The sequence below is a fragment of the Amblyraja radiata genome, chromosome 6, assembly GCF_010909765.2.
Source record: "Amblyraja radiata isolate CabotCenter1 chromosome 6, sAmbRad1.1.pri, whole genome shotgun sequence".
Lineage (NCBI taxonomy): Eukaryota > Metazoa > Chordata > Chondrichthyes > Rajiformes > Rajidae > Amblyraja > Amblyraja radiata.
In genome coordinates, this window is record NC_045961.1 from 24,249,616 (window position 1) to 24,262,187 (window position 12,572).

The following is a 12,572-nucleotide window of genomic DNA, read 5'->3' on the forward strand; positions in this document are numbered from 1 at the left end:
GGGAACAAGATGCTAATTTCCGAGTATGAAAATGGCCATAACTATTTTAATACTGAAGATATGAAAGTGAATTAGGTGTCAAATTAAACTTATTTTTATGCTTTATCTGATGGGATAAATCTTTCAATATTTTTAAATCTCAAAATTTTGTAACATTGCTACATGATGTATTGTAACCTATGAATGTGTTTTTGATGTGCTGTATTATGCATTTTACTGAATATAATCCTTGGAAATTGAAAAAGAGAGAAAAGAGAGCACAACCCCCCCCCCCCCCCCCCCCCCCCCCCCCACCCCCCACCCCCCCCACGCACACGCACACGCACACGTCTAGTCCACATTTAATTACCTTGCAATAGTCTTGTAACCAGAGCTGCAAAATACTGTGTAGTCTCTCTGACATGCTCTACAACTTTAACAGGAAATTCCAATTTATGTACTCAGTTTCTCAGCTGATATCGGGCCCAACTTTCTGCTAATGGCCTAAGGGCTATGTCTACATCAACACCTGTTTACACTTCTTCATTCTGGAGTAGTGTGTGTAGATTGATGATTAAAAAAAGATGTAATCCATTTTAAAATAAGGCTGTAACGTACCAAAATGTGGAAAAAGTGAAGGGGTCTGAATACTTTCTGAATGCATTGTATATGAAAATAAGACCTCAGATCTAGCAAAAACATTGTCATCTGCAGGCAGCAGTAATCCCTGATTTCTATATATTCCACTGGCTAGGTCTACCTACAGCAGCCACCAGGAAGATACAACCATTGTTGTCCACAAAATCATCCAGAAAGCTATGGAAAGGTAGGTGAATCATTATCAATATGTTTGCACAGGCCAATAGCCTCAAAATTCAACCCTAATGGGCAGGCCTCCTCGTTCACAGGCTGAGCACCAAACTCCTAAAACATATTATTTAGAGGATTATCACAAAAAGCAAGGACCAGGTGGCAGAGGTCACGGATATGCTCAAAGCATTCCAAACATCTGACAAAACTGCTCTATGGAGATCCTTGCACAATCTTAGTGGATTATGGTGACCAACTTCTCTTCTCAACAATCTTGCTCATATTAAGTACAGCTTGCATCAGTACAAGTTTAAACACTACCAGGACATAGACTTGTATTTCCTTGGTGGTCCTTTGCTGAACTCCCTTCATCATTAATGCAACTTCTAGATTACATTGCACCAACTCCCCAATGCAATTTGTACTTTATTTTATTTTCCTGGTCATTATGATGTAGGACAGAGCAGCTGTGTCCGTGTGCCATCACCTCCACCTTCTCACCACCATGACAGGGGATGCCCACCTCTGCTGTCACTAAATCAGAATGCATTTAATACTGCTGGAGGAACACCATCACCACACAAACTAAATCAAAGAGAATGCCCGTTATCATTAATCCATTTCGATGCTCTGGAAATCGCTGAAGCAAAAATTAATCCCAGACAACAATAAATTATTCTAATCCCAAAAATAAAAAGAGTAAAAGCTGCAAGTGAACAATACAGCCAACGTCTCAGATCAATGACTTACATCAGAATCTGAAATGCTGATTCTGTTTCTCTCCAGCACGAAGCCAGCATTTATTATCCATCCTTAAATGCATTTCTCAAGCAGAATGAACTAGAATGAATTACTTCTCCGACTTCCATCAGGAACCAATTCCAATTCCAACACCCTCATGAGTACCGTGACTTGTATAAAATTTAAGAATCTTTGTAGTAATTAACCTGAATTTTAAATTTCTAAGCTGCATTGCTTGGATTTGAAATCATGTCATTTGATCAACAAGCCATAACTGTTCGCAAAGCCAGTAACTTGCCCCCTGTACTTCAAATCTCCTTAATTGAGCCAAACCAAACTAAAACAAAAGTTCTAATTAATAGTTAATAGTTAGATACTGTAAATTGACAACAGTATTTGATTTCCGATACTTCATTGGAGTCGCAGCCACAGTATTTTTCACACGACTTTAAAAAGTTAGTTTACTCCCACGTTCTGCATTTAGCATAAAGAATATCTGTATGAAATCAAAAATAACAAAGATTTCAATTGTATCTTGAGTCATCCACAATTGGTGTGCCTTAGCTCTTACATTTGAGTCTCAACTAATTAAGGAAGGCATCCCATATTTCTTTAGAATTACATGCTTGACTTATCTTGCTGACTGGGGATATAAATTCCCTAGATCACTATGTTCCTCCACTTCAAGCCCACCATAGACAATCATTTGTGTATGTCTTGCCTTCTTGCGCTCCTCCAAGTTCATGTCTCATGCATCACATGGCTTGAATTCCAGTTGCTATTCCTAGATGCAGGAAGATTGTTCCCGATGTTGGGGAATTCCAGAACAAGGGGTCACAGTTTAAGGATAAGGGGGAAATCTTTTAGGACCGAGATGAGGAAAACATTTTTCACACAGAGAGTGGTGAATCTCTGGAATTCTCTGCCACAGAAGGTAGTTGAGGCCAGTTCATTGGCTATATTTAAGAGGGAGTTAGATGTGGCCCTTGTGGCTAAAGGGATCAGGGGGGTATGGAGAGAAGGCAGGTACAGGATACTGAGTTGGATGATCAGCCATGATCATATTGAATGGCAGTGCAGGCTCGAAGGGCCGAATGGCCTACTCCTGCACCTATTTTCTATGTTTCTCTGCCAACTGACCAGGATATCTATACCTTCCCGCAGCTCAATGAGTTTTTCTTTACTGCCAAACACACAGCTAATTTGCGTGTGTGTGTGCGCTTATAATTGTGTGTGTGCATGTGTATATGTATGTGTGTATGTATGTGTGTGTGTGTGTGTGTGCGTGAGGTATGTGCGGGTGTGTATGTGTATGTATGTGTGTGTGTGCGTGTGTAGGAAGGAACTGCAGATAGACACAAAAAGCTGGAGTAACTCAGTGGGTCAGGCAGCATCTCTGGAGAAAAAAAGTGACGTTTCTGGACGAGCCTTCTTCAGACTGAGAGTCAGGGAAGAGGGAAACGAGTGATATAAAAAGGAACAGAACAAATCACAGCAGGCACCAATGACTCCAGAAAGGTGGAGCCAACAATGGTCCAATGTTGGCTGTGGAAGTGATGATGAAGGGATACAAACAGTGAAACTAGCAAGATGACTTGGATGGGGGAGGGATAGAGAGATGGAATGTGAGGGTTACTTGAAATTAGAAAAATCAATATTCAGACTGCTGGGTTGTAAGCTACCCAAACAAAATATTAGGTGCTATTCCTCCAATTTGCATGTGGACGCACTCTGACAGTGGAAGGGGCCCAGGACAGAAAGGTCAGCACAGGAAAGGGAAGGAGTTGCAACATTTGGCAACTGGGAGACCGTGCAAGCCAAGGCGGACGGAGCGTAGGTGATCTTTTCGCTGAATGTCGGCAAGATTAAGCGCAGACAGGGCGATTGTTTTACTGAATATTGGCAAGACCAAGCTCAGACTTGGCAATCGTTTCGCTGAGCACATGCCGGACCCGCTGAGTTACTCCAGCATTTTGTGTGCGTGTGTATTAGCTTGTATGTGTGTACGTGCGTGTTGATGCACGTGTGTATGTGCATTTGTGTTTTCCAGGGTTATTTTTGCTCTGTGTAATTAATATCAAATTTATAGAGCTGACATATTTTGTTATAGAAAGGATATTCCAATTCAGATCGAATATCTCCTAGTCGATGTGAAAACTCCACCATATCTTCTTCCTTATGCTCATTAAACACTTTCAGCTGGATATCCAGTGCATCATTTTTAATTAATGTTAAATCCTGTGGAAAATAAATGTCAAAAGGTAATACATTTTAATGTAATGCTCACAACCCAGGAGAGAAGTTTGTAATTATACAAACACAAAAAAATAAGAAGCCGATTCAGAATTTTGTGCAAGAAAAGCTCTTAGAATTTCATCAACTTTATGCAGGCAAATCAAAATGTATTGTAAAATAGCAAATTTTCAAGATGAAATTCTTGTTAATTCATGTAGGTATGGCTGACCTTGTCAGCAGTTGCTGCTCAACCCAAACAATGCTTAAACGGTGGAGGCATTTTGTTCAGTGACAAGAATTCCTCTGGAGAAGGTACGGGTGGTTCTGTTATCGCGTGTTTTCCATAATGCGAATTAGAGATAGCATGATTGATGAAAGAGAACACTACTTTTATAACATGCATCAAAAATCAAATATAAAAATGAATAACCCTGATATTAGGTAACCATAATAGCGCAAAAAAAAACACAAATCTGTAGCATAACCAAAGACATACTCCAAAGAAGAACATAGTTCTGAAGTTGGTGTTTAATTTAATTTAGAGATACAGCGCGGAAACAGGTCTTTTGGACCACTGAGTCCATGCTGACCAGCACTAGCACTGTCCTACATACTAGGGACAATTTACAATTTCTACAGAAGCCAATTAACCTGCAAAACTATACATCTTTGCAGTGCAGGAGAAAACCGGAGTACCTGGAGAAAACACACATGGTCACAGGGAGAACGTACAAACTCGAAACAGAGAGCATTCTTAGTCAGATCGAATCTGGGTCTCTGGCGCTGTAAGGCAGCAACTACCGCTGCACCATTGAGCCACATTACTGTGTGATGTTCAAGGGCCTAATTGGTGCTGGGAAGAAGCTGTTCTTGAACAAGTTGGGCACTGTTTTCAGGCTCCTGCACATTCTTCTCAATGCCTGTCGCGAAATGAGAGCGTAGCCAGGGTGGTATGGATCTTGATAATATAGATAATATTTGCTGCCTTTTTGAGACAGCGCCTCCAATAGATCACTGGTGGAGAGGTATGTGTGATGGACCGGGAAGTGTCTATCACTCTCTGCAGTCTCATTCATTCCTGGGTGTTCAAGTTGCTGAACCAGGTTGTGACAGTGTATGCTCTCTATTGTACTCCTGTGGAAGTTCGATAGAGTATTTGTCCACATACTAAATGTTCTCAACCTTCAAAGGAAGTAGAAGTGTGATGAACTTTCTCTTTAATGATTGCATCAATGTGCTGGTCCAGGACAGATCTTCAGAGATGTGCATGCTCAAAAAAATCAACAATCAGCTTCTTGGTTTTGTTGATGTTGAGAACAAGATTGTTGTTCTGGCACCATTCAATTTGATTTTCAACCTCCCTCATATACTCTGACTATTCATTAACCGTTATTTTTCCAGCAACCGTGGTATCGGTGAATTTAAAGTCAGCCTGACTGGGTGCACAGTCATGGGTACAATGAGAGTCAAGCAGGTGACTGAACACACAATCTTGAGGTGCATTGATGGCGAATGAGGAGGAACTTATTGCCTATTCATACTGATTGTGGTCTGCCGATGAGGAAGTGGTGGATTCAATTACATAGGGATGTGCAGAAACCCAATTCCCTGACATAATTGATAAGTTTGGAAGTGATGATGGTGATGGTGTTGCAGAGGATGATGGTTTTAACTTAACACGTTTAAAATAACTATTAACTGCCAACATTCTTTTTGGTGGTAGAGTTTAGGGTGTGTTTTAGGTGATAACCTTTCCCTACATTAATTAAAATAATGTCCTCTCCTTGCAATTTATTGGAATCTGAATCTATTTCCTACATATTTAATTTAGCAATATCAAAAGAAGAAAGAATGGGATGGTAAGACATATGCAAAGAGACCGGTCAAATTTACGTTATGCCAACAATTGTAAATGCAATCAGCAAATTATATGCGCGAACACTTTCAAAATGCAAACTCTGTTGGCTTCATTACTCACGTTGGGCCTTACTATTGTTAAGAAAATTCTTGTTTCACCTTCCCATTAGTAATTTAATTACTCACTGCCATTCTCAATTACATGTGGCAGAAGTGCACAGTTTGATATGAACCAATGATCATGTGACAGCTTAATTCTATTTCAAGCTAGATTTTTACCTAATGTAGGTATGTTGCAAAGCCTACCTGAAGCGTCGTTGAAGATCTGCTGCTGAGGCTGTGCGCGATTTTGGCGCCGTTTAGAGGGGGCGGGTTTAAAACGCGATTTTCTCTAAGCTGTTCCAATCGAAAATGTTCAGCCTAGTTAATTATTAACGAAAAATCGCTGGAAGACCCCGTCGCAAAAGCTATTATTAGGTTTAAAGGCCTTGAATAATAGTTATAGTAGTTTAAAAATCAATCTTTAAACCCGCGACCGTCATCAACCGCAGGGTCTCATAAAGAAAATAGCAGAAGGTATGCTGTATATTTTTACATTCAAAAGGGCTTCTAAAGATCCTTTTATACAAAATTTAATATTGCGAGTAGCTCAATTTGGGCCCATTATATCGCGCAGTATTTTTCTGGGCATTTGGGGCACAAATCTACCGCAATGTGAACGTTCTAAACCAGCGCGTTCCACAGGGACCCACTGGAAAGCTGATTTAAATGGGCATTTATTTACAGCAATTGAACACTGAATTCCTTCCATTTGGCCTATAAATTAATGTAAATGAGATTTAAAAATCATGTTTTATTGTGAATTATTTGTGAATATTATTTGGACATTTAGGCTATTTAAAAATGTTAATCATTTATTAAGAAATAGATAGATGTTTAGATCTAGTAATTGAAGTCTGAAATTAGCTACAATTAGGTAACTAACTAATTATATGCTTTAATTTCAGGTCATCCAAGTAAGATTATTTTATATTTGTTTCAGAATGCTTCAATCTATGATAACTGAAAATTTCATTCAGTTCTCTTAATTTTTAAGAAAGTTATGGGCTTTTGACTGTTCACGATCACAACTTTTTTGTTATGTCCATAGAAAATCAATAGGGAACAAGATGCTCATTTCCGAGTATGAAAATGGCCATAACTTTTTAAATACTTGAGATATGAAAGTGAATTAGATGTCAAATTAAACTTATTTTTATGCTTTATCTGATGGGATAAATTACAGACTTGATTTTTAAAATCTCAAAATTTTGTAACATTGCTACCTAATGCACATGTGGTCATATGCTGTAATTTCTCCAGGGCATGTCATTTTTGTGTAGGGTTGATATTGCTGCAGGTCAACACGTATGCTTTCTTTAAACCAAGAATTATAAAAGACAATACTAAACTATGAGGTTGATGATTTGAATGAAAACAATTTTGTCTTTGTAGTTGATTCAATGGGCACATCAGATGTTAATCTGGAGTTGCATAATTGATTCTCATTGTATTCCATAGCATAAAAGCAGTACCACACGAGACAATGTACATCATCTTTGGCATGAACATGTGCAGTGACTGCATGATGTATAATGATGCAGTTTAATACAAAAAGATAATAACTTATTTTGCTCTTACTTGAAGTAGATCTTTCAGTCCACAACGTGCAAACTCATTTCGTATGTGTATCCTGAGATCTAAATCATCAGAAGTGGTCACAAGTGCATTTATGAGTTGCATACATGCCACCTAGAAACAAGGTAAAATATTTATCGTGTGAATGTGACACAAATTTTATTGCTTACATATGTATTACTTAAATAAGCGCTGATATTCTAAAATTATGATTGAGGCATAAACGAGAGCATTATTTTGCAACTTAAGGGCCTGTCCCACTTAGGCGATTTTTAAAGGACTGCCGGCGACTATCAAGTTCGTGACACTCGCCTGAAAAAACGAAAATTGGAACGCCGACTGTCAGAGTGGAACACACACACACACACGCGCACAAACACATCGCAAAGGCGGGGGCCAGGGAAAGCGGGAGGAGCGCTGTCTGAAATTCACACGGTGCAAAGCCAAGGTGATACAGACACACACCGCGATGAACAGGAAGATTAAGACGGCTAGCACAGTGTACGGAGTCCTTTAAAAGAGGGGGGGGGAGGGGAGAAGGCGAGGGGGAGAGAAGGCGGGGGGGGAGAAGGCGGGGGGGGGGAGAAGTCGGGGGGGGGGAGAAGGCGGGGGGGGGGGGAGAAGGCGGGGGGGGGAGAAGGCGGGGGGGGGAGAAGGCGGGGGGGGAGAAGGCGGGGGGGGGAGAAGGCGAGGGGGGAGAAGGCGGGGGGGGAGAAGGCGGGGGGGAGAAGGCGGGGGGGGGGAGAAGGCGGGGGGGGGGAGAAGGCGGGGGGGGGAGAAGGCGGGGGGGGGGAGAAGGCGGGGGGGGGGAGAGAAGGCGGGGGGGGGAGAAGACGGGGGGGGAGAAGACGGGGGGGGGAGAAGACGGGGGGGGAGAAGGCGGGGGGGGGAGAAGGCGGGGGGGGAGAAGGCGGGGGGGGAGAAGACGGGGGGGGGAGAAGACGGGGGGGGGAGAAGACGGGGGGAGAAGACGGGGGGGGGAGAAGGCGGGGGAGGAGAAGGCTGGGGGGGAGAAGGCGGGGGGGGAGAAGGCGGGGGGGAGAAGGCGGGGGGAGAAGGCGGGGGGAGAAGGCGGGGGGGGAGAAGGCGGGGGGGGAGAAGGCGGGGGGGAGAAGGCGGGGGGGAGAAGGCGGTGGAGGAGAAGGCGGGGGAGGAGAAGGCGGGGGGGAGAAGGCGGGGGGGGAGAAGGCGGGGGAGGAGAAGGCGGGGAGGAGAAGGCGGGGGGGGGAGAAGGCGGGGGGGGAGAAGGCGGGGGGGAGAAGGCGGGGGGGAGAAGGCGGGGGGGGAGAAGGGGGGGGGGGAGAAGGCGGGGGGGGGAGAAGGCGGGGGGGGAGAAGGCGGGGGGGAGAAGGCGGGGGGGGGGAGAAGGCGGGGGGGGGGGGAGAAGGCGGGGGGGAGAAGGCGGGGGGGAGAAGGCGGGGGGGAGAAGGCGGTGGGGCGAGAAGGCGGGGGGGCGAGAAGGCGGGGGGGCGAGAAGGCGGGGGTGAGAAGGCGGGGGGAGAGAAGGCGGGGGGAGAGAAGGCGGGGGGAGAGAAGGCGGGGGAGAAGGCGGGGGGAGAAGGCGGGGGAGAAGGCGGGGGGAGAAGGCGGGGGGGAGAAGGGGTGGAGACACATTTAAGAAGCTTATGTTTTTTTCCCCCAATGAGCCAATGAAAATGTCCAATCAGCAAAGGCGATTAACTAAAACTACCTACTACTACCTCGACTACCCATAACTACATGGCGACCCCACTACAACTGCACCTACTACTACAGGATTATCTATTTTCTCCATGGCGACCAATTTTTGGTCGCAGAACATTTTTCAACGTGTTGAAAAATTTGTGGCGACCATACTGAGGCCGCGACTAGTCCCCAGATTGCTGGAACGCCACGGCCATGAAGGAGACTCACCAGAGACCACCAGCGAACATGTGGCGAACATGTGGCGACCATGTGACAAGCGCAGTCTCCTGCACTCATCTAAAAAGTCGCCTAAGTGGGACAGGCCCTTTAATATGTTATACATGACCTGAGAGTGGCTTACAAAGATAACAGTTAAAAAAAAAAACACAATTTTTCCTACACTTTATGGGCAGAGAAATGGCAAACATGAACAGGCAAGGAATAGAGGAACATAGACCATGTACAGATGGGATTTGTTAATTTCATAGTTTGTGCAGACATCATGGGCCAAAGGGCCTGTTCCTGAGCTGTATTGTTCTATGTTGTGAAAAGCACTTGGTCAATTTGCAATTTCTTGATAATATGATAGACAAAAAAATTTCAAATTTTGGGAGACACAAAGTGCTACAATAACTCAGTGGGCCAGGAAGCATTTCAGGAGTACATAGGTTCTGTCATAATTCATGTGTTATCTCTGTATTTTAATATATAAACTACCTTGTCTAACCTTATTGGTCTTTTTTTTATCTAGGCCTTTACATTTTCAACAACTTTTACACAAGTTCAATGCCAAGAGCAGCGGTTGCCAAACTGTACATAACATGATAGTCAGCGTGAAATTAAGATAAGTGTGCATTTACAGTTTCAAAAGTCAAAGTGAGTCAATTTTATTCGTCACACATAAGGATCACGTTTAAAATATGCTTACACTTCAGCATTAAATCTGTTTAGCTGAGTTCAGAAAATGACATTGCACAACATTCTTTAGTACAATCTTGTGAAAAAAATGTTCATTTCACCCTATTTCAGTTGTTTAATTACAAGTTATGAACTCTTCACTGCACATGAAAGGTGCTGATCAGTCATGATATGTCACTGTCCCCAGAAGAGGCTAATGAACTGCTCTGATTAGTCGTCCTATCGAAAATCAACTAACGACAGGCAGATGCTACAAGGATTTAAACTTAAGCTTGCAAAGCTAACATTGTTAGCATGACACCAATATACTTCTTAAAATGAAAATGTTTGAAATCTTAATTCCTTTTCGAGTCTTAGAACTTTGGGTTTCTTCATGATTTCTTACTTGATTTAAATGTAATCTAATTGCAAAAGGTTATTACAATGTTTAAGCACATTTCTCTTCATTATGGATTAATTAGCAACACCCGTGAACATCTTTCATTAAAAAGGTCCACTACTCTTGTAGACATGTAATCCGCAAATTTTCCATGAATGTTTTTAGTCGGCTACTAAACTTTTGCAAGTCAGTTTAGATGGTTGGACTCTTTTTGTTCAAAATGGTGTTGGTTTAATTCAGACTTTCTATGTAAATAGATTCACAGAGCCATATATTACAAACCCTACAGCCTCCCCCCCGCCCTCCCCAAACAAATCTACGCTGGCGATCAATCATCCATTTACAGTAATCCCATATTTATCCCAATTCTATTATTATAGTCCTACAGCATAAAAACAAGACCCTTGACCCATCCTTTCCATTCCAACCATCAAGCACCCATCTCAGGTGACACTTCATTGCAGTTATATGGTCAAATTACAAAACCATTTTGCTAACTCAAGGCCCTTTTATTCTCACAGAGCCAGTCTGATTATTATCACAAGAGGTTTGACGGGAGCAAGACAGACACAAATTGACTACTGCATTGCCAACATTGCAAGAATTACTACACTTCAGAAGTGCTACATCAACTTGCTAAATCTATATTACTAAATCTCTGATCCTGACCGCTTTTGGCCCACTGTGCTGCGATTTCCGACAGAACGCCGCCACCTACGGCCGTCATTTTTTGCCACCTCGCTCAGATCCCCCCTCCGCCTTACGGGTGCGGAGCATTTTTCCCCATCAATAACAAATCACAGAGATATTAATGGGTTTTTTTAAATCACCATTCTCAATGCTGCCCCTGCTGGAGGGAGGGGGAGGGACTATAAAACGAGGAAGTGGTGTGCCTCACTCATTCTCTGCAAGATGGATGAAGCCAAAGGTCACGTCACTGAGCTCTGAATAACACTGAACAAATGTCTACACAACTGTGAGTACCCTTAATGTGGTTTGAAAATGAAAATATGGTTTGTTTGAAGTAAAAAGGCACTGCCTGCATATGGTTGTTTGGGTGCTTTGGCTTGTAGTTGAAAGGCACTATTTACTGCAAATGTTGGCATGATGTTGAAAGGCACTACTTACTGCAAACGGTGGCTTGGGTGCTTTGCTTCAAGATGAAAGGCACTACTTACTGCAAATGGTGGCTTGGGTGCTTTGGCTTGAAGTTGAAAGGGACTACTTACTGCAAATGGTAGCATGAAGTTGAAATGCACTATTTACTGCAAATGGTGGCTTGGGAGTTTTGGCTTGAAGTTGAAAGGCACTACTTACTGCAAATGGTGGCTTGGGTGCTTTGCTTCAAGATGAAAGGCACTACTTACTGCAAATGGTGGCTTGGGTGCTTTGGCTTGAGGTTGAAAGGCACTACTTACTGCAAATTGTGGCTTGGATGCTCTGCTTGAAGTTGAAAAGCACTAACTGCAAATGGTGGCTTGGGTGCTTTGGCTTGAAGTTGAAAGGCACTACTTACTGCAAATGATGGTGGGTGATTTGGCTTGAGTTGAAAGGCACTTCTTACTGCAAATGGTGGCGGGTGCTTTGGCTTGAAGTTGAAAGGCACTACTTACTGCAAATGGTGGCTTGGGTGCTTTGGCTTGAAGTTGAAATGCACTATTTACTGCAAATGGTGGCTTGGGAGCTTTGATTTTTAGTTCAAAAGGCACTACTTACTGCAAATGGTGGCTTGGGAACTTTTGCTTGAAGTTTAAAAAAATCACCATTCTCTCTGCTGCCCCTGCTGGAGGGAGGGGGAGGGACTATAGAACCAGGAAGTGGTGTGCCTCACTCAGTCTCTGCAAGATGATGAAGCCAATGGTCACGTCTCTCTGAGCTCTGAATAACACTGAATAAATGTCTACACAACTGAGTACCCTTAATGTGGTTTTAAAATGAAAATATGGTTTGTTTGAAGTAAAAAGGCACTGCCTGCAAATGGTTGTTTGGGTGCTTTGGCTTGAAGTTGAAAGGCATTACTTACTGCAAATGGTGGCTAGGTTGTTTTGATTTGATGTCGAAAGGCACTTCTTACTGCAAATGGTGGCTTGGGTGCTTTGGCTTGAAGTTGAAAGGCACTACTTACTGCAAATGGTGGCATGAGGTTGAAAGGCACTACTTACTGCAAATGGTGGCTTGGGTGCTTTGGCTTGAAGTTGAAAGGCACTACTTACGGCAAATGGTGGCTTGGGTGTTTGGCTTGAAGTTGAAAGGCACTACTTACTCCAAATGGTGGCTTGGGTGCTTTGGCTTGAAGTTGAAAGGCACTACT

At 43.2% G+C, this 12,572-nt stretch overlaps 1 protein-coding gene across 2 annotated transcripts in view; it reads right to left on the reverse strand.

Moving 5' to 3' along the window:
• diaph3 (diaphanous related formin 3) overlaps positions 1-12,572 on the reverse strand; it is a 474,403-nt gene that overhangs the window by 380,671 nt on the left and 81,160 nt on the right. For both annotated transcript variants that reach the window (XM_033022314.1, XM_033022313.1), the window contains 2 exons: positions 7,303-7,413; positions 3,650-3,768 (listed from right to left, as the gene is read on the reverse strand). In XM_033022314.1, the coding sequence (XP_032878205.1) occupies positions 3,650-3,768; positions 7,303-7,413 (230 nt within the window). The remainder of the gene's footprint in view (positions 1-3,649; positions 3,769-7,302; positions 7,414-12,572) is intronic.